Source organism: Agelaius tricolor, unplaced genomic scaffold, assembly GCF_023055355.1.
Source record: "Agelaius tricolor isolate 1412-34295 unplaced genomic scaffold, bAgeTri1.0.p SCAF_15, whole genome shotgun sequence".
In the NCBI taxonomy this organism is placed as follows: Eukaryota; Metazoa; Chordata; class Aves; order Passeriformes; family Icteridae; genus Agelaius; species Agelaius tricolor.
Window position 1 is genome coordinate 18,478,724 of NW_027269275.1, and position 25,062 is coordinate 18,503,785.

The 25,062-nt window shown below is 46.3% G+C and overlaps 1 protein-coding gene across 1 annotated transcript; it reads left to right on the forward strand.

Moving 5' to 3' along the window:
• The first annotated feature begins 10,892 nt into the window (after positions 1-10,892).
• On the forward strand, positions 10,893-24,846 carry WFDC1 (WAP four-disulfide core domain 1). Its single transcript, XM_071440765.1, has 7 exons — positions 10,893-11,313; positions 15,259-15,457; positions 16,434-16,517; positions 18,913-19,053; positions 20,554-20,595; positions 21,362-21,436; positions 22,213-24,846. Exons 1-6 carry the CDS (start codon positions 11,185-11,187, stop codon positions 21,418-21,420), a joined length of 654 nt encoding a protein of 217 aa, XP_071296866.1. The 5' UTR covers positions 10,893-11,184; the 3' UTR covers positions 21,421-21,436; positions 22,213-24,846.
• Positions 24,847-25,062: the final 216 nt, after the last annotated feature.

Consider the following 25,062-nt stretch of genomic DNA (forward strand, 5'->3'; position numbering starts at 1 on the left):
CAGCACGTTTTCTTCCTCAGAGAGAGAGGAAAGCTGTAGGAGCTGGGCTGCTGTGCCAGGTCATGTGTGACATGTGTGTAAGTTATGGAATTTCTGACCTAAATTCCTGTGTTTTCTCCTGGATATAATGCTGCCTTCCTATAGCACAGACTGCTGGTTTATTCATCTTCAATCTCCCTTAATTTAAGCTCCCTTCCATTCATTCAAATAATGTTTAAATCTGTTTTCCTTGATTCTTTGAGCGAGGTGTTGCTCTGTAGTAATTCACGGTTACCGTAGATAAACTGATTGTTGAGAGGTCTAAATCTGCCCGTTTAGCTGTGAAAAACTTCCTCTGTGGGAATTCCAGACTAAATCTTCAAAGAAAATCTCTCTTTGAGGCAGCTCAGCCAAAAAATCCTAAGAAATTAGTTGGGAAGAACCTACTCCAGCCCAGCTTTGCAGCTTGAGTTTTCAACACTGACACAGGGCTGACTGTGGAGAACGAAGAGTTTCCTGCTCAAGGAATTGTTGTGAAGATGTTTGAAAGAAGGAGGGAGTTTATTTGAAATTTCTAGAAGCAGGACTGGTAATTGTCCAATCAATAACTCTGCAGAGGGTGCTAATTGTTACTCACCCTTATGTCCAGATTAAAAGTTGCTTTGATTTGCCTGGGATTTATGGCTGGCAACAAGCTCCCAAAGGAAGGAGCCTGAGGAGCAGGAAGCTGGATGGAAGTGGACAGGAATTCTCCAAAGGAGAAGTGGGATTTCATCCCCTGAGACAAGGACAGGCCTCCCAAGTGAGGAGCAGGGACCCAGGGATGAGGAGACACCACTCACATTTCCACAGCTCTGTTCCAGGGCAGGGAGAGGCTGGAACAGCTCAGCTGTAAATGCCAAAACTTCTCAGTCACAGTCTGAAACAGCTGCACAGCAAAGTAAATCTGCCCTGCTGCAAGCAGCATGTCCAGGGCTCCTCTGGCACAAATGTTGAGTTAATTGAGACAAAGTTGGTAATAACTGCCAGCTCTGCAGACACAGAGCCCCAGATGAAAGAGGTCTTACCCCATTTGTCTCCATTACCTTGTCATGAGAAGGATTTTCCCTCCACACAGCCTCAACAAAATCTGGATGTGGGGCTCAGTGCCCCAGAAACCTCCAGCAGACTCATTGCTCCAGTGCTGGGATTTGGCATTTTGGAATCCTTGGAACAAGGACCCTTCCCTCCTGGGAGCCGAGGGAGGGGTGGCTCAGCCATCAGCTAAATCAGCCTTGTCACTTTGTCCCTGGAGGGTTGGATGGGATAAGAAAGGCTCTGAATCCTCTATTCCAGCTGCTGAATCCCCAGCACGTGGAATTTAGTCTGCATCACCCCTTTGAATTAAATCTGAAGGGAAAAAATGCCCAAAGGAAGAGCCTTTCACCCTGGGTGGAAGAGAGGAAGTGCAGAGCACCCAAAGGTGTGGGTGGACAATAAAGGAGCTGGTATTTAACCACACAAGAAGCTATGATTAAATTAATCCACCATTCTCCTTTTTGCAGCTCTTTGGGGGAATTAGATCAAGAAAGTAACAAAGGAATGCCACAGTCTGCCAATAATGTAATTAAAGAACCAAGCCTCATCTGAGCTTTCTCTTGCCAAAGAGCTTGCTGGATGTGAGTTGGAAAAAAAAACCCCAAATTCAGGACTTTAAAGGGAAAACAGAGAGATATTGTGAAAAACTATTTGAATACCCAGCTATTCACTTCCTCCCCTTCACACTCTCAGAATACAGAAAACATGGATGATGAAATAATGCACCTACTTCAGGAAGACAAGGCAGAAAAAAGGGATTTCTTAGGGCTGGTTACACTCAAGAAAAGGTTGATGACTTTAAAAGAGAGGTGGAGTTGAAGGGGACCTGGAATTTGTGCCAAACCAACTGCAAATGTTTATCCCATCCTATGGAGACGTGCTAAAAACCAGCCCATGGGACCAGTGCTCTGCTTTTAGGTTGGTCTTCTACTCTTAATAATTAAATACAAGTCACAGAGGCCTGAGGCTGCCAGGATCCAGGCTGGACAAAATATACAACTGCTGGTTCTGTAGAAATAATTTACATTGGAACATGTCCAGCATTGCTGGGCACTGCAAAACTCAGATAAATGAACCCTGAAGAAGCAAAAAAACCCCCAAAGTTGCCAAGTGGTGCAAAACATGGGTGTGAATCTGAGCTCAAACTCTGCAAAACACGAGTGTGAATCTGAGCTCAAACTCTGCAAAACATGAGTGTGAATCTGAGCTCAAATTCTGCAAAACATGGGTGTAAATCTGAGCTCAAACTCTGCAAAATCTGAGTGTAAATCTGAGTTTAAACTCTGCAAAACATGAGTGTGAATCTGAGCTCAAACTCTGCAAAAGATGAGTGTGAATCTGAGCTCAAACTCTGCAAAAGATGAGTGTAAATCTAAGCTCAAACTCTGCAAAAGATGAGTGTGAATCTGAGCTCAAACTCTGGCAAGCCCTGGAGCTGCCCTGCAGGTATTAAGTAGCCAGTATTAGGAAGAGCTATAACATACCGAGCAGAGAGATTTGATCATTAGTTTGGGATTAGATTTTGGGAATAAATTCTTCCCTGTGAGGGTGGGCAGGCCCTGGCACAGGTGCCCAGAGGAGCTGTGGCTGCCCCTGGACCCCTGGAATGTCCAAGGCCAGGCTGGATGGGGCTTGGAGAAACCTGGGATGGTGGAAGGTGTCCCTGGACATGGCCTGAATGGATTTTAAGGTCTTTTTCAACCCAAAACAGTCTTGGATTCTGTGATACTCCTCCATTACTTCTTGAGGGACAGTCTAGAGAGGCATAACCACATAAGAAACATGCTGGAGATTTAATTTTATGGATATGTAAACAAATATAACTACATAGATATATAAAAATATTTATCTTCATATAACACAAACATGACACTATATAGCACAGTTACACAGTACATAAAGTTTAACAAGAACATCGAACCAAAACTGAAATGAACATTTTCCAGCATGTAAAATTCACAAGGGGAACAGCAAAGGCAGCTGTGCCCTGCCAAGCTGGGGGTGCTCCCATGAGAGCCAGAGGTTTGATTGCTCTCTGCAGTGCCAGGTCTGAAATTCAGCCTGGTGTGAGTGCTGCTCTTAATCTCTGCCTGCTGCTAACAGCATGTTCAGGGATCTTCTGCTTTGTGCTCTTCAACCTACACATCTCAGGGCAGCAATTATCAACAGCAACCCCAGACTTTTGTGCCCACCAACCAACTATGTTTTAGGGACTTCCTGATGTGATTTATCTTTCAAAATTCATCATGGGTTTGCCATTCTTGCAGCATTTGTCCAGTCTCCTCTTAAGCCCATGTAAATTTTTAGTGTCCATTACAACCTTGGTGGACCAAGTCAGTGAAGACCCACGTGCTTTGAATTTGGGAGTTTTGCCTATTTCCTATTAGCTCCAAATGCTCTTATAATGGCTGGCTGAAAAGTCAAGTCTTTATCCATAGTCTTCAGTGACTTTTTCAAGATGAAGGATCGTGGTTTACTCAAGTTGCACCATTGACCCTGTACTAAACCACACAACACCTTTGATCGCCCTTGCAATTTTGCTTGCAATATTATCTGCCTGGGCAGATAATGGGCAGCTGGAGCTATTTCAGAGCTCTAGAGGTATTTTACCAGGCCTGGGATATCATTTCATGCCCTTGCCAAAGTGCTGCTGGCCCCAGAGAAGCTGCAGCAGGACAAGGGAGTGCACTGTAATAGGATGTGGGATGTGGAGGTTAAAGGTTCCTCATAGGAAATCCTACACAAACACAGTGCTGATACACATCTGGCCTTTCCTCTGCCTCTGCAGGTCTCTCTGACAGGCCCTAGAGCTATGAATTTGCTATTTCTGGTTGTAGGCAGGACATTTGTGATGGGAAATCATCAGTCTGGGGCAGAGCTTCAGCCAGGAGAGGTGCAGCCCCAAAATCAGATGGCTTGGCCCAAACTTTCTGACCCTGCCTGGTCTTTGTGGGTCAGAGGAGGGTGTTAGCCACAAGATAACCCCTGTTTCAGTGTGCTGTGTGAAATCTGGGATTTGCACATGCCTTTTAGGAGGTTTTCTTGGTGTCCATGATGACATAGCTGTGTGGTCCCTGGCTCTGACTTTGCCTTGCCCCACAGTTTCTGGGAACCCCCAGAGCACAGCTCAGCTCTTTTAGGGCTGGGGGCCCTGAATGTAACTCTGTTACCCCCAGGAATTCAGCCTGGCTGAAGGCACAGCATGGTCAGGGCTGAGGATTTGCTGTGGATCTGTGGGAAATGAATCTGTGGAAAATTCTCAGAGCCTGACAGAAGGCTCACATAGTCTGCATCTATATGCAAACCTTGAGATAAGAAATGCTCCCATCTCTGGGTCAGAAAAGAGCTTTGTCCAATATGGATCCACAGCCAAAATCCCTTGTCTTTAATTTTAGGGTAAATCTCTGAGATTTCTCTGAGGTTTCCAGTCTGGGCCTCGTCTCCTCTCAGCAGTCCCAGTGTGAGAGCTCCACTGCACATCCTCCCAAAATATGAACCAATTTCCAGTGGCCTGAGAGGGAGAGCATCCTGCTGTCCCCTCCTGGGGGGCACCAGCAGCTCACAGAAGCTTTTTGGAGACAAAAGGCTGTGGAACAGCCATGCCCTGGAGGGAGCTGGCACAGGGAGGGACAGCAAGAGCAGCTGGGGCAGTCCTGCCCAGAGGAATTGTTTGGGATTGTCCCCAAAGAGGAGCCTCTCCCCCACACTGAGAGCCATTCTGCCTCCTAATTAATGGGATCGTGCATTTGGAAGCTTCCTGGGAGTTTTGTCAGTGGGATGCAGCACTCAGCAAGTCCTTCCCTAATAACATTCATCTGCTTCACTCAGACCTCATCTCCAGCAAAGCTGGCTACAAGTAGAGGCTTTATATTTTTCTTTACAGGCCTTCCCACATGGTCAGGGGCCACTTAACACTGACCTCTGCCAGGCTTTGCAAGGGCCTGGGGCCAGATGCTTAAAGGGAATCACCTGGCTGTGTTTTGAATTGCTTTTGATCTTTTATTTCACTCTATAAATTCCCAGAGGAGCTCGCTGGGAGCAAACATCTGGCACAGCTTTTCCTGCTCAGGGAAGGAATGAACCCAATATTGAAACCCCAGCTTTGGGGTCTTCATGTGCAGCTGGCAATAAATAAGGGAAGGAATGAACCCAATATTGAAATCCCAGGTCTTCCTTTAGAGCTGGCCACAAATAAAGGAAGGGATGAACCCAATATTGAAACCCCAGGTTTGGGGTCTTTATTAGAGCTGGTCACAAATAAGGGAATGAATGAATCCAATATTGAAACCTCAAGTTTGGTGTCTTCCTGTAGAGCTGGCCATAAAAAAGCCCATGGGTGAGGGGGTGAATCATCTGCATCCAGTGTCACCCTTCCAGAGATGTTGCTGTTCCTCTATTTGTTGATTTTTGTATTCACCCCTCAGCACACCTAAGGGACTCCTTTTCCTGTAATCCATGCAGGGACCAATCCCAATTGCTGGGTTAGCAAGGAAAAAAGTAACAATTCTAATATTGCTGCTGTAGGATACCTCACAGACAGCAGAGGATGGAGGGGCGACCTCTCAGGGACAAATGATGGTGTCCATCAGTGCTGGGGAGCCCAGCACCCCTGGGGCTTTTCCTGCTTCTCATGGGGCAGGTTCAGCTTTGGGAAGCTGAGCCAGGGCTGTGGTTTCTTTATGTTCATATTCACAATTTCACATATTCATATTCACAACAAAATCACTCTGGATTTACTGGGTTTTTTTTCTAAGAGTGAAGGGAAGTGGGGCAGAGCCTCCATTCGTGAGGCAGCCAGACTAGCAAGGGTGAGATCATCTAAATTAGCTCACATATTATATTGCCTCATATATATAAAATATCTATATAATAATATTTATTATTATATATAACAATATACATTATCTAATATATTATTATATAATATATTATATATTTTACATTTATATATTATATAATATATTATATAATATGTGTAACATATATTACAATTATGTTATAATTATATATAATTATAAATAAAATATATATTATAATAATACATTATATTATATATAATATATAACATATATTACATTGTTATTATTATTATTATTATTATTATTATTATTATTTTTATTTTTATTTTTATTTTTATTTTTATCATCATCATCATCATCATCATCATCATCATCATCATCATCATCATCTCATATATAGTCCCTCCCCCCCTATATTTTTTCGGGGGGACACAAAGCAGCTGTAACCTTCCCACTGGGTTAGGTAACATAAAAATCTCTAATAAGCTCCAGAAAACCACTGCCCTTTGCTGCTGGCAGCAGAAGCTGTGCAGAGCTGGCAAGGAAACAGCCCCTGGAAAAGGAATTGCAGCAGCCCCTGGCATGAAGGTGCTGGGATAATATCCAGCTGAAATGAGTCACCTGGTGCTGCTGCAGTGGTGGGCTCTCAGGAAACTCTCTCTTTGATATGATCTCTCTTTAAAAGTCAGATCTTTCCTCTGGGAAAAGGTAAGTCTTGACTTAGGCTGACCTACCTTGTTCTTGGCTAGAAAAACATCTTTTCCCTTGGCTGCCCCATGACTTTCACTCACAACCTCCCTGAGAACATTTTTAAAAGCCATTATTTAAGTCATCCCAATCAGGCAGCATGAATCCCAGTTCTAAAAATTGTTTTATTGCCCTAAGCTGATAAAACGCCCATCCTTTCATTCAGGTACATCTTCCTGCAATTATTTTTTTTTCTTTCTTGTGATAATTCCTTTTAAATCACCATCCATCATCAAATACCTGGTATTTGAATTCCACAACTCAGACACCTGCTTACCAGTAAATTTGAAAATTCTAATTATTGCCAGTGGTTGTGTTTGTAAGGATTTGTGCCTGATGCCTAGAATTTCTTCACAAGCTGCTCAGAATGTTTTACACTAATAGTGGAGACATAAACCTGCCAGTGTTAAACAAGAAAGTCTTCAGAAAGTCAAGGCTGTTCTTTTTTGTTTAAATGGGCCATTCAAAACTGAACTTGGTAGGGCAGGAACTGCTCTGTAGTGGATGAAAAATGCCTCCAGAAGTGAGTGGACTGAGGTCTCTCATGTTTTAGGTTTCACTGAGCTCCAGTTGGGAGGATAATGTGGATATAAATGGGATAAATGATGTCCTGGAGTTGTCCTATGACAACACAGCCAGGGACTGCCAAGAAGATGAATATCCAGAAAAGGGGAGGAAAATATTCTTTTTTTTCTTTTTTATTCTTATTTCTTTTTTCAGTATTGCCAGGGGAGTTTTTCTTAATCTTGTAAAAAGTATAAAATCCCTTGCCCAGCTTCCAACAGAGACTGGAGGTGGAAGCATTGGAGGAATGGAGATGGGTGGCAGGAAGAATTGATCAAGAGTTGTGTGCAGGATGAGTTACAGTTCCAAAAGTGAAACATAAAACATCAACTTTCATTTTGATGTGAAGACCATGACCAGCTGTTGAATTTCGGTCCTGCAGAATTCTCACTTCTTCAGTGCACAATCCATGGACTGCAAGGCACAGACCCTGTTTTTTCCCAGATAAATGTCAAAGCTGTGTATCTGCAAAAATAAAGGCCAGTAAATGGTGTCTGAAGTAGCTATTAATCTTTGGAATTAGTTGCTCCAAGTGCAGATTGCAAGTATATGAAACAACAAAAAATGGAATTAAATTAGGGAGATTTATCGTGAGCAGTTGTTGCACAGTGGTTTGGGTTTCAGCAAGAGCACAGAGCAGAGAAAGATCAGCACAAAGACATAAATAAAGTAGGAATACTCCAAGGAAAAATCCTGTTTACTCTGTGCAAGCAGCCATGGCATTTGTCACCTCAGAGCAGAGGAGCCAGGACATGGGTGGGAGCTCCTGCATGGGCTGGATCAAGGTGCAGGTGTTAATGTTGAAACAGAGTTTGTGAAAGGAATTGGAGACTCCTGTGGTGTCAGACAGAGCCCTCTGAGCAGTGAAAATTCAAATCAGAGGTGGGAGAGGTGGCAGGGCTGTGATTCATTCCTCTCTGGATATACTGAAGCTGTCTGAGAGAGCCTTTCAGTACTTGCAGCACAGCTTTCAGATGGGGTTGGATGGGATCTGGGTGGGGGTGACAGTGACCTGCAGGTGCTGAGCTCTGCCAGCATCCCAAGGTGACACTTTTGTCCTTAGGGAGTCACCTTTCCATGGGCTGGCCTGTGAGCTGCCCACAGCTACCATGGGGTGAAGAGAGAAGCCAGGGGAAAATGGCCTGTTTGAAGGAAAACTGGGATAAATTCTGTTTTAAATGCCTGACTGCAGCTCTGGGGCAGAGGAGAGCTGGTGAAATGGGGCAGAGCAGGTGACAGGGGCCTGGAGCAGGTGAAATGGGGCAGAGCAGGTGACAGGGGCCTGGAGCAGGTGACAGGGGCCTGGAGCAGGTGAAATGGGGCAGAGCAGGTGACAGGGGCCTGGAGCAGGTGAAATGGGGCAGAGCAGGTGAAATGGGGCCTGGAGTAGTTGACAGGGGCCTGGAGCAGGTGACAGGGGCCTGAAGCAGGTTACAGGGGCCTGGAGCAGGTGACAGGGACTGGAGCAGGTGACAGGGCCTGGAGCAGGTCATAGGGGCCTGGAGCAGGTGACAGGGACGTGGAGCAGGGGACAGGGGCCTGGAGCAGGTGACAGGGGCCTGGAGCAGGGGACAGGGACTGGAGCAGGTGACAGGGCCTGGAGCAGGTCATAGGGGCCTGGAGCAGGACATAGGGGCCTGGAGCAGGTGACAGGGGCCTGGAGCAGGTGACAGGGCCTGGAGCAGGTGACAGGGGCCTGGAGCAGATGACAGGGGCCTGGAGCAGGTGACAGGGGCCTGGAGCAGATGACAGGGGCCTGGAGCAGGTGACAGGGGCCTGGAGCAGGTGACAGGGGCCTGGAGCAGGTTACAGGGGCCTGGAGCAGGTTACAGGGGCCTGGAGCAGATGACAGGGACGTGGAGCAGGGGACAGGGGCCTGGAGCAGGTGACAGGGCCTGGAGCAGGTGACAGGGGCCTGGAGCAGGGGACAGGGGCCTGGAGCTGTGTTCCCTGCAGGGACAGCCCTCTCCACAGGCAGTGCAGGGTGAAACCTCTGTGGCACAAAATGCTCTCCAGCCCGAATGCTCCCTCCCTGTCCCCCCTCTGTGCCTGAAAGAGCTCTACCATGGGGCCACCTCAAACGCTGCCAGCCCCCAAAACCCAGCTGCACCTCTGGGGATGACTCTGTGCACCAAGCAGGGTTTACAGAAACACAGCAGGGCAGGCTCATTGGGTTAGGGTTAGGGTTAGGGTTTGGGTTTTTGGATTGGATTGGATTCCCAGCTGCACAGGGAATCCCAGACCATGCAGAGATGCAGCACTTGTGCTGTCCCACTGGGATCCCCCACCCTGTACCTCTGCAGCTGTGAGAGAGGTGATTATTCCCACTTTAACTCTTCATTCCCTTTCTCCCCATAAGAGTAATCCCTGGTTTTACTTCCCAGCAAAATTCCCAGGCATCAAGTGAGCAGATTTTGTTACAAAGAACATTTTAATAGCTGTAGAGATACAGAGAGAACTGCCCAAAGCACAGTTACTGCTAGAAAACCTTCAGGAACTTCAACTCTAAATAAATCAAATATATTCCCTTAACTGCTGAGCTTTTTAAGGCACACCTTGCTCTTTTTTCAGGTTCCCATCATCACATTCTGGCAAGCTTCAAGATGAAATCCTTTGGCTTCCACCAGTGTGCAGCTCTTGACACTTGGGCATGGATCAAAGTGAATTTCCACAGCTTTCAGGTATAAGGAATAATTGGAAGATTTTTTTTTTGTGTATCCACAGGGTATAACACTCCTCTGCAGACCCATTTTAGAGTGGATATAAAATAAATCCAGCAAGGCTCCTCTCTGCTCAGCAGGGCTGCAGCTGGGGTAAACTGAAGGCAAACAGGGCTTAGTGTCTGCATCTTGACAACTTTTGTGGTTCTGTTCCTTCCTTCACTCAGGTGGAAGCTGGACAAGCTGCTGGAGGAGAAATTCAGGGGGAATTATAAAATAAACAGCCCCACATTTGGCTCAGCATGCCCTGAGCAGCCCACCTGATGTCTCTAAAGTGACACACACGCAGATAAACACATTTATACACACCAATGTGTATGAATGCCTTGTTCTTACAGCTCTCCTTTGCACCTGCCTCTGTGTCCACCCCAGGCAGGATGCTGGGCACTTTCAGCCTGACTCCAGCACCATTCCCATCCTGCAGGCCCTGGATGTCCACAGAGATGTCCAAAACCCCACGTCCACTCCTTCCATGCCTCCCATTGTCAGGCCCAGCCTGACTCACGTCCCCTTCCTTGTTTTCTCTGTGTGCTCATGTAATTTCCAAGCCACCTTCCTTCCCTATTCCACACCCCAATTTATTTTTTCCTAATGGTCTTTCCCCTCCTTCTAAATAATTTTCAGAAAACCAACGTCACCTCGGTTTAATGAAAGCCCCTGGATGTTTATCATGTCATTAAACCATTTCCTTCCAGTGGGCTCCAGATGAAGTTGTCACTTTGTCAAGGCAGCAGGAAGCACACAAAGGGAGAGCCCACCAGGCTCTTGGGAAGTTTGGGTGAACTGTTTGCAAAAAAATCTGCCGAGCCCACCCCTCCGAGACCTTCATTTCCCCCTGCGGCAGCTGTCATCTGATCCCACGCTTCGCCTCTGAATGGGGCTCTCGGAGGATGCCAGATGTTGGGAACAAAGGTCTAAAAATAATCTTTCCAAGTAATCTTCCCGTCCATCACTCAAGGAGAGCGTGAGCTTTGTGCGAACATGTGAGCCGAGAACCTGATCTAACTTAAACAAGTTCAACAGCAGCTCCCGGCTCCTGCCTCTGGGCTCCTTTTTTGCTTTTTCTTTTTTTTTTTTTTCTTTTTTTTTTTTTTTTTTAATTCCTTCCCCTTTGCCTTCCCAGAAGCTGCGCAGGGAAAAGCTTGGAGTGCTCAGCCCTCGCTCTTTCCCTCCCTCCTCTCCTCCCTCCTCGCAAACCCCGACAGCTCCGGGGTCTTGCTTCCATCTCTCCCTGGGAAAAAAAAAAAAAAAAAAGAAAGAAAAAAAAAAAAAAAAAGAGTTCCAGGCTGCTTCCAGAGATGCAAAAAAATCTTTTCTGTAAAAAGCTCCTGGCTGCAGCGCTGTGTGTGCTGGTGGTGCTGCCGGAGCCGGGCTGTGCCAGGAGCCTGTGGAAACGCGCTCTGCTGAAAATGACGGAGAAATACGATGTGAGTGGGGCTGGGGGGCTCGGGGGATGCTGGCCGAGAAAAGGGGAGTTATCCTGGCGTGGTTTGGGATAAAGGAGTGTGGGATCGGCGGGATGGCTCGGTATCACAGCCATCCGTGAAGTTTTCCCAGGCTGTGCGGGACTTTTGCCACCTAGCTGCTGCAGGGGGAAGCTTGGGGAGCGGGGAGAGAGGTTTGGGATGGCACAGGCGCCGCTTTCCCTGGAAAAACCCCGGGGCAACAGGAAAAGGGACCGGGGAGGAGGGGGATGCAAACCCTGAGGCTCCGGGGAGAGATTTAGTGGGGGAACAATAATGGGATTTATTGCTTGGAACAGGGAGGGTTCCCTGCCCAGCTCCTATGCTGGCTTTTGGGGTAAATGGTGCTGGAGGGAGGGATGGGGGCATTGCCCACGGCTCTGTAAATCCCTGGAGCACTGAGAGCTCAGCCCCACGGTGCCAGAGCAGCGTGCCCATCGCCCTATAAAGGGTGGTGATCCCAGAAATCCATCCCTGAGGCTGTGCCTGGCACATCCCAGAGCTGCTGCCCACGCCCTGGCACACCCTGGGTGCCACCATCTGTGCCTGCTCCTGGCAGCCTGCAGGCTCCACAGGGCACTGGGCACAGCCACCACCCCCAGTCCCACTCTGGGGAGAGCTGCCCAAAGCACAGTTACTGCTGGGAAACCTTTAGGGACCTTCACTCTGGTTAAGCAAGAGCGCTGGAGCTGGAACTGGGACAGCAACGAGTGCAGGGGATGGTGCTGGGTCTTGCCCTGGTGTGTCTGGGCCAAATGACTCTCAGAGATGGTCAAAGAGGAAATGGGAATTGAAAAGAAAAGGAAATAATTTGGTAGCTTGAGTTTTGGGACTTGCTGTTTAAAAAAGAAAAAAAAAAGTTTGAAATTTTTGCTTGGTCCCTCAGAAACCAGCACTGAGCCAAGGTTTCTGCCCCATGAACTGCTTGGGTGCAAGCCCCAGTTTATTTTCTTATGCTCAGGTCTGACTGCATCTTCCAACCACTGCATGTGTGTAAACAGCACCTCAGTGTCACAGGCAGATCCCTCCATCTGTTTTCTGCAGCTTTTCATTCCAAAAGGATGTTTTTATGCCCATGACTTTTAGAGTGATGTTCGTGCATGGCAACATTTGGTTTGTGCAATTGCTGACTCAGAATTGTGACACACATCCCTTGCCCCCAGTGAGAAAACTGAAATTCTGTCTCCTTGAAATTGTGCAGAAATCATTGTGCTGATGTTTGAAAGGCACCTCAGGATTTTGTAAAAAGTCTTCCTTATAGCCTCTCTTGGGCTAGGGTGTCCTCTGGTTTGCACTTTAATTGGAAAATGGTGACACAAAGATCTGCATTTCCTGCAAAATCACTCACTGCAAAGTGCATTTATCTGGATGTTCTTCTGCCATATTTCAAAGTGAAGCTCAAATTTAATAGGAGCTATGAGGTGAATGACCCAGAGAGATGGGACAGGAGCAGAAGAGGAATTTACATGTTGATTTTCAGATAAGGAGCCAGCTCCCCTGGGGATATATCCTCTTCTTTCAACCTGCACTTCTTCAAAGTGCTGTTTTTCCTGGCAGCCCTGAATCCAGGTGCTACTGATCTGGCAAGCTCAGCTAGAATTGCTCATATTGACAGAAACATTGATCCAGGGAAAACAGAAAATGCTTTTCTTTCTCCTCCTCCAAGCCTTGTCAAGGGGGAAAGCGTCTGCTCTGCATCCTCTCCTGCAGCAGGAGGCAGTTCTGGCAGCCCCTCTGCTTTCTCACAGGGATGTTTTCTTTCCTACCAAATGCTGTGTGTTCCCTGTGGTTGGAAAAATCAGAGTCTGGGGGCAGAGCAGCTGATTTGTGAGTCATTTGGACAGAGGGATGACAGATGGAGGTGCTCATGGCAGCGTGCAGCCATGTGTCACATGGGCCACAGGACCTGTGGGACTGTCCCACCCCTGTGGGAGCCCAAAGGACACAGATCTGTGTGGTCTGAGCCCAGAAAATCTGAGGCTGCAGCAGCAGGAGGAGTGTGTCCAGAAAAATGCTGGGTGCAGAATGGCAGGAGTGAGGATGAGGAGCTGGCTGGGGTCTGGCCAGGGGGGTTTCATTCACCCTGGGTGAGGAAGGCTGTTGGTTGGCAAGCAGGGGTCAAGTGGGGCTGGAGAAGGGAGGAAGAGGGATTGCAGTGAGGAGAAAAACCTGGCAGTCACAGTGGGATGCAGGACCTGGGCTTTAAAACAAATCCATGTATTTTCCAAAGGGACATTTGACAAGTTTAGTGATTTGCAGCTGGTGTTCTGCAGCCCCCACACTGCAGGGATTGTTCCCAAGGGGCAGAGGGAGGGAGATACCTGGGAGTGGGTTCAGTTCATTATAAAACACCCATCATGTCTGTTGGGAAAATCTGGGCCAGTCTGGATTTCATTCCACCGACAACTACAGCAAGGGTTTGAGAAAAATCCCAGCCTTCTTCTCAAGTTTTCCAGAAATGAAGAATTCCTCCCAGCTGCTGTAATGCTCTTCCAACAATTTACTTACCCTGCAGCAGCCAGCTGTCATAAATCAGCCCTGGGGTACCCTCTTTGTGTTCTGGCCCCCATATCCTCAGAGTAACCTGTGAGCAGAGCAGCCTCAGCTCCCCTTGGAACCTGCACACACACAAAAACCTTTCTCTGCATTTCCTGCTTTCCAACCTTTTCCTCATTGGTGTGCATCTTCTTGGAGCCCACCCCAGTTCTGCAGGGTTCTTCCAGCTGCAAACAGCAGATCCTGAGCTAACAACAGGAGAAAATTATTCCCATTGCTTTGGTCTTGTCCTTCACATTAAGCTGCTTTCAGGCTGATGTTTGCCACTTTGATTATCATTGACGGGTGATTTCCCAGGTCTTTAATGGAAATATTGGAGGATTCAAAATTCATCCTGTGTATTGTTTGTTTGTTTGTTTGTTTGTTTGTTTTATGGCCCGTGTTTGGGAACACCTGCCAGGGCCAGAGCTGGTGGTGGGAGGCTGAAATAAACCTCATGTGTCACCTCGAGGGGCTCCATGCAGAACATGAATGAGCAGAGAGCTGTGCTTTGACACAAGCTCAGGGACCAGTTCCAGACACAAATAACAGAACAGATCTGGGATTTTTGGGAGGCAGACTGCATCCCTATTGAAATTATGCCTGAGACTGAGTGATTCCATCCAGGGTCTCCCTCATCTTTGTTCCTCAGCTGAACTCTGAATTTTTCCCCTTACTTTGTTTCTGGCTATCTAAGGCAGATATTGTCATTAAAATATTTAATAAGTCTCCCTGGAAAACAGAAATTTACCTCCTGCACTGAAAAAATGTTTTTAAAGAAATTTTGATTGTTGTCACAATCTGCAAAAATAATAAATCGGAGCCAAACTGTGAATGCTGGGAGAGCTCTTATAAACCTTATAACCCAAACCTGGAGATGTCCTTAACCAGGTTATTTTGGGGAATGAGGGAATCCTGTTTTATGCACCCATAAACAAGGGGGTTTATTAAACCAAACAAGCAAAATATTCTTATTTTGAAAGCAATGAGTTGTGAGCAATAGGTGACCAGAGAAAATGGGCAGGGAGGTCATGAGGTCCAAAGTTATTTGGCTACAACTGTTATATTGTTCCCCAACGGAAATTTCATTCATGGAGCCAGCTGTTCATTGCAGTTTTGGCTTCTTGGGTTCTGAATCATCTGTGAAGCAACTGCAGTAATTGTTTGGTGTTTTTTTCATGTAGCCATTATTTGCCAGTATTATTTTGGTCCCATTTCCGTCTGCAGATGACCTTTCACTGCAATCTGGAACAACCATTCTCTCCCCTTGCTGGGGTAGCCTGCTTTTACAACACCTCCTCCCGCTTCCTCCTGCAGGATGTTCCGTAACTCACCTTACAGCCAACCTGATTTCCTTTTCTTCTCTTTGCAAAGGATTATGAGTACCCTCTTCATTCTCACAGCTCCCAGCAGCAGCAGAAGAGCGACCGGTGCCCGCCGCCGCCGCAGAGCCTGCCGGAGCGCGCCTGCGAGGTGCCCAGCTGCCGCTCCGACGCCGAGTGCCAGCGCCACAAGCGCTGCTGCTACAACGGCTGCATCTACGCCTGCCTCGAGTCCGTGCAGCCCCCGCCAGGTACAGGGAGCCCCGGGGGAGCTGGCAGAGAGAGAGGGGCTTGTGGGGATGGGGGTGGTGGTGGGGGTGGTCTTCATGTGCGTTGGCGCGGGGTGGGAGGTTGGAGCGCGGGTTCTGTTTCGCACTTGGGGTTTCTGCGGGGTTGATGAGTGAAAGAGGTGTCCAAGGGAAGCTGATGTGGGAAAATTTCTACTTGGATGAGTTGTAGAAGTCACTCAAAGGCAGTTGTTTTCCCAGGATGGCATTTTCCATGCTCTGTCCCTGGTAGTGTCCAAGGCAAGCTCATGAGGCAAAATTTCCACTTGGTTGAATTGTAGAAGTCACTCAAGGCCAGTTGTTTTCCCAGCATGGTAGGAGCTTTTTCCATGCTCCAACTCTAGAAGTGTCCAAGGAAAGCTGGTGTGGGAAAATTTCTACTTGGATGAATTGCAGAAATCTCTCAAGGGCAGTTGTTTTCCTGGCATGGTATTTTCCATGCCTCATCCCTGGAAGTGTCCAAGGACAGGTTGAATGAGTCTTGGGGCAAGCTGGGATAGTGAAAGGTGTCCCTGCCCAAGGCAAGGGATTGGAATGAGGTGATCCTTAAGGTCCTTTCCAACCCAAACCCCACATTCTGTGTTTCTGTATTCAGGAAAAGAGGCAATCCTGGCCTGAATTGGTGCTGACAGAAGTGAGGCAGCCAGCTCACCATCCTCTGCCATGGGAATGGGAATGAGAATGAGACTGGGAATGGGAATGGGAATGGGAAGCAGCAGCTCTTTGAGCCTCTAGGACACCAGGTTCTTGTGGCCCTGGACAACATCCATGTCTCCCTTTCCACTGGGACAACAAAAACATGAATATAAGTCCAAATCAGATGAATCCATCAGGCAGCCTCCTCACGGGCCCTTAGAGGAAATCCATGACTTTTCCATAATTCTGTGCCCTGTGGCTGCTACATCTTGACACTGTGGTCTCTTATTTCTGTGTTCTGCAGTCCTGGACTGGCTGGTTCAGCCCAAACCCCGCTGGCTGGGAGGCAATGGGTGGCTTTTGGATGGCCCAGAGGAAGTCTTACAAGGTACAGGACATTTCTCTGTCTTCTCTGCAATGTCCATAATCCCACAAAGGCCCTGGAGAATGAATCCCTCATACACAGAGCTTGCCTGGGATGTTGGGCTGCTGGGGCTGCTGGTATTTGTCAGGAGTTTCCACAGGAATAACTCTGTCTGGTGCTGGGAGCTGCTTTCTGCTGCAGTAAATACTTTTTATGGATATGGATTATCCAGCAGAGCACTAGGAATGCTGCAGGGTGCTGGGCTTGTACCCATTCTTCAAATAATTAGAGATATATCTTCCTTTTAGAAAAAGGCTTTGTCATCATACACATCATTTTCTGCCAGCTTCCTGATAGAATGTGGGTGGACTTGGAATGGGAGATCCTTTAATCCAGAGTGGCCTCATCACCCAGATGCCTTGGGCTGGGGCTGTGGCTCTTGGATCTGAAGGTGACTTGGACAGGAGCCCTGGCAAACTGCTGCAGAGCTGTGCCAACTGGGGCATCTAAATTTGGAGACTGACAATGAGATTGAGCTTCTCAGGTTCATTCCATAGGAAAAGGGTTTTAATGAATTTTTTACAGTACCTAAAACTGAAATAAGGAGGGAGTGGGGAGCTGGGAAGAGAAGTTTTCTTCTGTGAGGCATCCCCAGATGTATGGAACCTGAAGTTTTTGGGTTTTTCATGGAAAAGTTAACCCAGCTTTTGATCAGCTTTAGACAGATCCAGGTAGTGCCAATAAATTCCCCTCTTTGGTCTTACACAGATGGTTTTAGACTCGCTGAGCCTCAACTCTCATCTATTATGGAAACTCCAAGTTCTTGAAGAGAAAATTCTGCCTCCAGCTCATTGGAGCTGCACAGCTAGAAACAAGATAAAATAGGTTCCTCCTCATCTATCCTTGTCATGCTTATATTATTTGTTCTTATCTGAACACCTTCATCTCAGCTTGAGGGAGTAATTAGGGAAGCAAGAACCATCAGTCATGGCATGAGAATTACAGCAGAGGTACTTGAAATTAAAAGTCAGAGGGAGGAGTGGCCCTGCAGAGTCTGTACATGTAATGGCCACAAACACTGCCCAGGTCCTGCTTTGCCTTCTCATTCTGAGCTGCACTTGCTGCCTGTCCCAGGTCAGAGTGGTGAAACCTCTCTTTGGGACAGGGGTGGCACTGCCTGACCCCTTGGTGAGTCACTCCTGAGGTTTGGATTCAGCAGCAGGTCTGTGGGTGTGGAGCAGAGAGCACAGCAGCACACTGCCAGCTTCCTGCTCGTGTTTCCAACTCCTCACCCAGCCTAGAGCCTGGTGGGACACGTCCCTGCCTGGTGGGACACACTTGTCCCTGCCTGGTGGGACACACTTGTCCCTGCTTGGGGAGAACAGCCCCATGGGGGGATGATCATCCTGCATGGTGGGCACTGCTGATGCCTCTTTGGGCTACCTAAAAACAGAGGTCAGACAAAATCAAGAGGGTAAAAAGCAGTTTATTTATATTTATTGAAGGGCCTTCAGGTACATTTAGGGCAGACAAAGCCCCCCAGGAGCTACACCCAAAATAGATGATGGGTCACAGGTTTGCACACTTTTATAAGTTTGGTCCATTTCCATATTGGGGGTTCATCTGCCAATTACAGCTTCAGGTTATGAAGTCATTTACCCCCAGTTTGCTCCCCCCAACTCACTTTTGTTTCCATCTCCCAGGGCCTGAGGCAGTGAGGTGTCCTTGACTGCCAGGCCTGGAGAGGAATTGTTGTGTCAGCCCAAAATGGGAAAGCAGCAGCTCACACTGTACATGGAGTTCAGAGTTACACACTTAGTGCCTAAAGAGGCTGGCCTGGAACAGAGTTAAAGGAATAAAGTAGGGATTTATTAAAAGGCCTTCAAAGGATACACCTTGGGCAGCACAAGAGCCTGGCCATGGCCACACCCAAAATGGACCCCAGGTCACAAGCTTTCACACTTTTATAAGTTTTGGTCCATTTACATATTGGGGTTAATTTTCCAATTACAGCTTCAGGTTGTGAAGCCCATCCTCCCAATTTGCTCTTCTTAGTTCACTGTTTTTTATGCTTTTTGGGCCTGAAGCTGCAATGGTGTCCTTGGTCCTGGGGCTGGAAAAGGATTGTTTTGTGTGACTGAGCTGTGAGGAGAACTTGCTAATACTTTATATGAAGCTCAGAGTCACACACCAATGAAGTACATAATCTGAAAGATACAGAAGCTACACTTAAGGCATCACACCAAAGAATTGCAGGATTACAAATACACGACAAACATACAAGCTAGAACCCTGCAGCACCAGAGGTGGGGTGAGCTGTGCCAGGAGGGGCCAGCCTCCATGGCAGGGAGCCTGAGGCGGGCTGGTGGCCGCGTTGGGGTCCCTGTGGGTGTCACAGCATGACAGGTTTCTCTTGCAGCTGAGGCCTGCAGCACCACGGAGGACGGGGACGAGCCCCTGCACTGCCCCACGGGCTACGAGTGCCACATCATCAACCCGGGCAACACGGCCGAGGGCATCCCCAACAGGGGCCAGTGCATCAAGCTCCGGGGAAACCCAGGTGGGTGCAGGCAGGAACCTCCCTCGGGGGGATGAGGCCCTTTTCTGACTCACAGATGGGGCAGCTGAAAGGTCTTTGAAAAACTTTGATTCTATTTTCTGTCTCAGGTGAAAGGTGGGACAATGCAGATTTTATAACTCGTGCCATCACAATCAGAAGCCAACTATTTATTAATTACAATACACTTTAAGCATTTCTTGGCCTATCAGCTTTAGCCACACCAGTGTTGTAGATGCCTTAAAGCCAATAATCTAAAATTACCCCTTGTGGGTCCCACCACAATGCATCTTTCACAGTTCTGTTTCTCCAAAGTATCCAGTCTTATTTGCAAGGCCACGCTTTGAAACTTGTTTCTAGCTCCATTTCTCTCTCAGCAGTGTTTGTCCTATTCCATGGCATTTCTAAGTCAGCATTTCTTGTCTCAAGGTTTGCACACAGATGCACACTGTGTGAGCTTTCTATCAGACTTTGAGAATTCTCTGCAAATCCATTTCCCACACTTTCCCCTCTCTCTTAAATGGAAAAAACTTCTCATGCATGCTGATGTTTGCAGGGCAGAAGCAGAAAGGAAGGGACCAGGACACCAGGACACTCATGCCAGTGTCCTCTGGGGCTGTGTCTGCCTGTGCTGTTACTACACAGCACAAAAATTAGAAATATTTATAAGTTACTGCATGCTTCAATGAGAAATTTGAGTTTTAAATTCCAGTTTTGTCTTCTGACTTTGCTTTTTGCATCTAAAACTTTGTTGCCTTCATTCTGCTGACGCATTTGCCCAAAAAAGAATTTCATACATGCCAAAATATTTTCCAGGAAAGCTCATAGCATGTTTAGATATTCATTGAATGGTAGGATATGTACATTGGCACTGGGCTACAAATCACCTCAGTGCAGAGACATGAGACATCAGTTTTGCCATTTGGTCACTGTAAAAAACAGGAGAAGCATCAAACCAGGTCTCTGAGCTGCTTCCAAAACAGATTAAGAGTTTTTTTCTCAGGCTTTTGGACCATGTCTTTTATAACCTTTTCTTTAATAACATTCATAGTAACCAATGTAATGCAGAACTGTGGGGATCTTAGACATGAAGTATTTCTAAGGGCCTAAATAATTACATAAATGGCAAACAGAACAACCTAGCTGGAACTTGAATTATGTAAAATGTTAAAAGATGGTCTGAAAGGTTACCCAAATTTTATTTCATTTGGGAAAGCCTCTGATTCCTTGACTTGTAGCTATTGAAAAGGTTATAAAATGCTAGTGGCAATTCCCACTCTTATGGCAAATGAGTTGTGTCCACAGAGCTCAGTAATCTCAGCAGTTTATAAGAGGTTTATAGCAACCCAAATTACTTCAGCCACAGAGGACTTTTATTTCCCTCATTGTGAGGCCATTATTTCCCTATCTCTAATTTCTCTGTGCTGTACACAGCAGGTCAAAATTTAACACAAAAAATGAAGGCTGACTGGGTATGTTCTCACCATGAACCTTCTTTTCCAGATGGACACAACCTGAGGCATAAGTATTACAAGGAATATTTTGGTAAGCTGCTGGCATGAAGTGTTTGTTGTTATTACTATTATTATTATTAAGCTTTATCATTCTTGCAATGCCTAGAAGGAATTTGCTCCTTATGATATGAAGGTTTGTACATAGAAAAAAAAATATTCTTTATCTTCAACTCTCTATGCTTTGGTCAGATCTTATTTTAAGATCTACAATGTCCTGACTGTGGACTTATGAGAACCAGAATTTTCAGCTGTGACAGAATGAGTTGAATAGTTTTCTGCCAGGGGAACCACCCAGTCCAATAATCTTTTTGTTATTTTTAAGCATATTTTTGGAGCTTTGCTTTTGGCCCAGGACTCCTTTGTGTTGCAGCTGAACACAGAGCTCTGTCAAAAGCAGGGTGGTGGACTGTGGTAAGAGATAAGGGATGGCTGGAGCCCAGTGAATTCCCTCAGAGGTGTCAGGTCCCTCACAAATCTGGGGCTCAGAGAAAGCAGGAGCATCTCCCACATCTTTCCTCACAGTTCCAAAGCTCCTGGTTCCTCCCTCTTGGATCTGGATCAGATTGGAAGTGACACTCAGGTATAACTAGACAGCAGCTTTGACAGAAGATTTCCAAATTTGGCCACTTTGGCTGATAAAACCAGGAGAGGATTTCCTTTCCTCTCCTCCAGTGTGGGCCAGCCCAGCTATCTGTTAAATAATGACACCAATAAACCTGCACTGCTGAGGGAACCTCAAGAAACCATTTGCCAGGGCCCAACCCCAAAACCTGACTTTGCTGATGTTTGTTTTACAGGGAGCAATTCCAACAATTTGGTTGGCTATGTGAAAAACCAGCAGAAGCATTTAGGCTAATTGAAGGTGTGCCTGGGTAAGTGCCCTGTGAATAAAGGGAAAGCTGGGTGGAAATAGCTGGTGCTTAGAATGCAATTATTCACAGAAACATTGTCTGAGGGTGGTATTTCCTCTGAGCAAAATGCTGGAGTAAGGACAGCACCTTAAAACCCTGTGCAGGTGCATGAAACACTCTCATTCCACCAGACACACCTGATTTCTTTGCAGAACCTTTGCCTTGTGGGTATTTAGAGGATGGAGTGATTTTTAGGATGAAAAATAACTGGTGTTCCTTAAGATTTTAAACTTTGTGTTTAGGGGCTTCTTCTAGCACAGGTGTAACTGGGCCTGCCAGACAAATTTAAAAGCTGTTTATTCTGGCCTGACTGCAAAAAGGGTCAGTCTTGAAAATCCTTCAGCACATGGGGGGTTTTGTGGGATAATTTCACGTGTGTGAACACTTGTGCTGGGCAGTGGCACCCACTGATGTGAGCAAAGGCACATGGATCTGGCCAGAGCCAACAGCAAAAGCTCTGTCTGTTTTATCAGCCTTGCATCAGGCAAGAATGAAAATATTTATTACACCAAAAGTTCTCTCCCAAGATGGTTTTCTCAACACTTTCAGCTTCACTTTAAAATTAACTTGGGTTTAGCTGGGAGTTGTGAAAACAAAGAGTTCTGTACCTACGTCAGGCTGGCTGTTAAGATTGCTCAGCTACTTAAGGACAAGTTCTGTGCAAACATCCTAGGAAGGATAAATATTTTAATTGCTCTTCCTCTTTTTTTGTCTTTTGTTGTTTGGTTTTCACCCAGCTGGACCACTCTGCCAAGGAATGCTTTCACCCAGCAGCTTTCTGGTCCCAGAGCTCCACATCTCCAGCACCCCCTGATCCCTGCCCACCACTGACCAAAAGATTCATTATCCAAGGAACAGGATGAGTTTGGATTTTAACCCCACCAGGAAGGGGAGAAATGTGATCCCCTGAAGGAAACCACACTGCTTATCAGCTGCCCTTCTACTAATGAAATGCAAACACCTCCAAGGGATCCCTGAAAGCCACAGTGCCATGATCAGGCTGCTGACACAGAGCCAGCCCTTCATGTGCTTGTTGTGTGACCAATTCAGATTTCAGGCCTGTGAACACAACCCAGTGACGTCAGAATTCTACCTAAATATCATCTCTAAGCTGCTTTAAAATAGGTGAGACCAAAGAGGTTCTCTGGATCAAATCCAGTGCCTGCCTGTCTAGAACAACCCCTTTACAAAAGCCTTTTCATCAGCTTAAAATTCAAAGAAATCTGCAAGTTTCTTCTATTTATACCCAGATAAAAACCAGGCTTGACACCCACTTTAAATGGCTAAACCTGAAGTCTTAAGAATTTGAGGAAGTTTAAGCTAGGAGCAAAAACAGCTTTATAAATGATTTTAGGTTACTTTCCTCTTCTCAGTCTGGTGAGCTGCAGATTGAGAGTTAATAATGGAACAGATTCCTTCCTACAATATCCAGGCTGACACACAAATGCATGCCAGGTTTTGTAATGTGCTGCTTTTAGCCAGCACAGTTAATACTCACAAAATCTGGGGGTTTGTACCTGCAAAGTCTCAGCAAGAGGCCTGAAGTCTGGATAATGTGTTAAATGTGTTAGAAAATCAAAGCCAGGATAAATTTGCGTGCTGAAAAGGATTGTCTGGCAGATGGGCCACTGCTCCTCAGGAGTCCTGTACCTTTGTGTTGATTTCCCTAAATCCTTAAAGTCTGGATATTGGTATTTGGGCCTCACAGCTTCTTTTAGCTGTTTACCATTATACAATGAAAAACACATTTTCCATTGTTTTCCTTTCCTGTGGCAGTCCTAAAGGGACAGTTGCATTTATTGTGACAATCCAGCCAGAACTGTCTGGCAGAAAAGCCCCTTTTGCTCCATGGTTTAGTCCATGTCCCCATCTGCCTGCATGAAATTAACATTTTCATTTGCACAGTAGTAGCACTGCATATAAATACCCAATTCACAAATGCAAGCCCCTGCTTCCACTCACAAAATACACGATTTTTTTTTTCCACTCACTAAATGGTTTCAGCCAAATCCAAGACACTCCTAAAACTCTTGATACTTTGCACATGACATTTGCAGCTGCAGAGATGGAAGGTGCCAAACTGCTCTTCTGTTTCCTATTCTAAACACACTCCTGGGTGCTTTACAGAGCAAAGGAACAGCTGAAGGGCTCCACATTTTCCTAAATATCTCCATTTGTTGTACTCACTCTTTTTCAAAGTGCAAGATATTAAATGCAGCACCAAGTTTGGGCAGAGCTGTTTCTATAATTTTGTCCTATGCAGCTTTCTGCAGTGAGATCTTAATTCCTGCTTGGACACAGGAGCCACAGAAGCAGAGAATTGTGGAATGGTTTGGGAAGGGAGTTTGAAGCTCATCACCTTCCACTAGACCAGGTTGTCCAGGCTCCAATCAATATTTTATAGTTCCAATCTGTGTTCAGACCAGAAACTTGTCACTTATCCTACTGCAGCCTCCCTCCTCAGTGCTGCTCAGTGAAATGGGTTGATTTTGTTCAGCATTACTTCCTGCAGGAAAAAAAATCAAATTCTGATTAAATGAGCAAAGCCCTCCAGTGATCACTGCTGGCCCCAAAGGGTAAATGCCAAAATGTTCTATTTTAAACTAAAAAATTCCTAAAACCTTGTGAGGAGTTCGTTGAAAAACTGGTGGTGTGCATTCACAAATTTGAAAGATTAAAACTTCAAATCTCAGCCTAATCTCTCAAAGCAGCCCAAAATCTGCTTAATTTGAGTGGACACATTCACTTCAGTGTCTGTTTTCTTTGTAGCTGCTGAAGCACATACCTGACCACCTGGGTGGGACAGTGCAGGTATGTTCTGCTTGCAAAAAGAATTAAATTTAAAAATAAAAAGAAAATTGACAAATTAATAATTTGATGATGAATTTCTGTTTACTGGGTGTTTCACAGCCATCACCCTTCTATAGTGGTGCTATAATGCTCAGGGGGATTTTTCCAAGTTAATTCAAGTTATTAATTGTCAAACTCAGAAACAAAAGCCACAGAAGGGACTTGACAAAGTGCTGTGTTTTCAGCAGTGAAACACTGGAATGTGAAACTCAGACACTGAAATGAAAACACAGAGCAGGTGAGCTGTCCTCAGCTGCTCTGCTCTCCAGAAACAGATGCTCCATCAGCAGCCTGATGCAGCACAGTAGGAAATGCCTGCTGAAGGATGTTTTTAACATTTTCATGACCACTCTGCAGCGTGTTTGGTGCTATGAAAACCTTCCTGTGAGTCACTGAGTGCTGCACTGCCCACAGCTCCCACACCCCCCAGGATCTGGGCAGCCCCAGGAGGCCCCTCCCTGGTTTGTGCTGTTCAGGTTCTGCTTTGGTGCTCAATAAAAAGTGACCAGTCTATTTTTCAACCCTGCTGAGTTTCTGTTGTGTCTTCTCGATGTACTTTCAGCTTTGGATTAGGGGGAAAAAATGGAGAAAACGTCTCAGTTTTAGTTGTTGGGAGAACATAACACAAGCATAGGGAGACAAAAGTAATTTTGTCCACTGGGAGGGAGGTGATAGACCCCAAAACACATCCACCACCTCTGTCCCCTCTCAGAGGGGCCCCTGTTTTGGGTCAGACC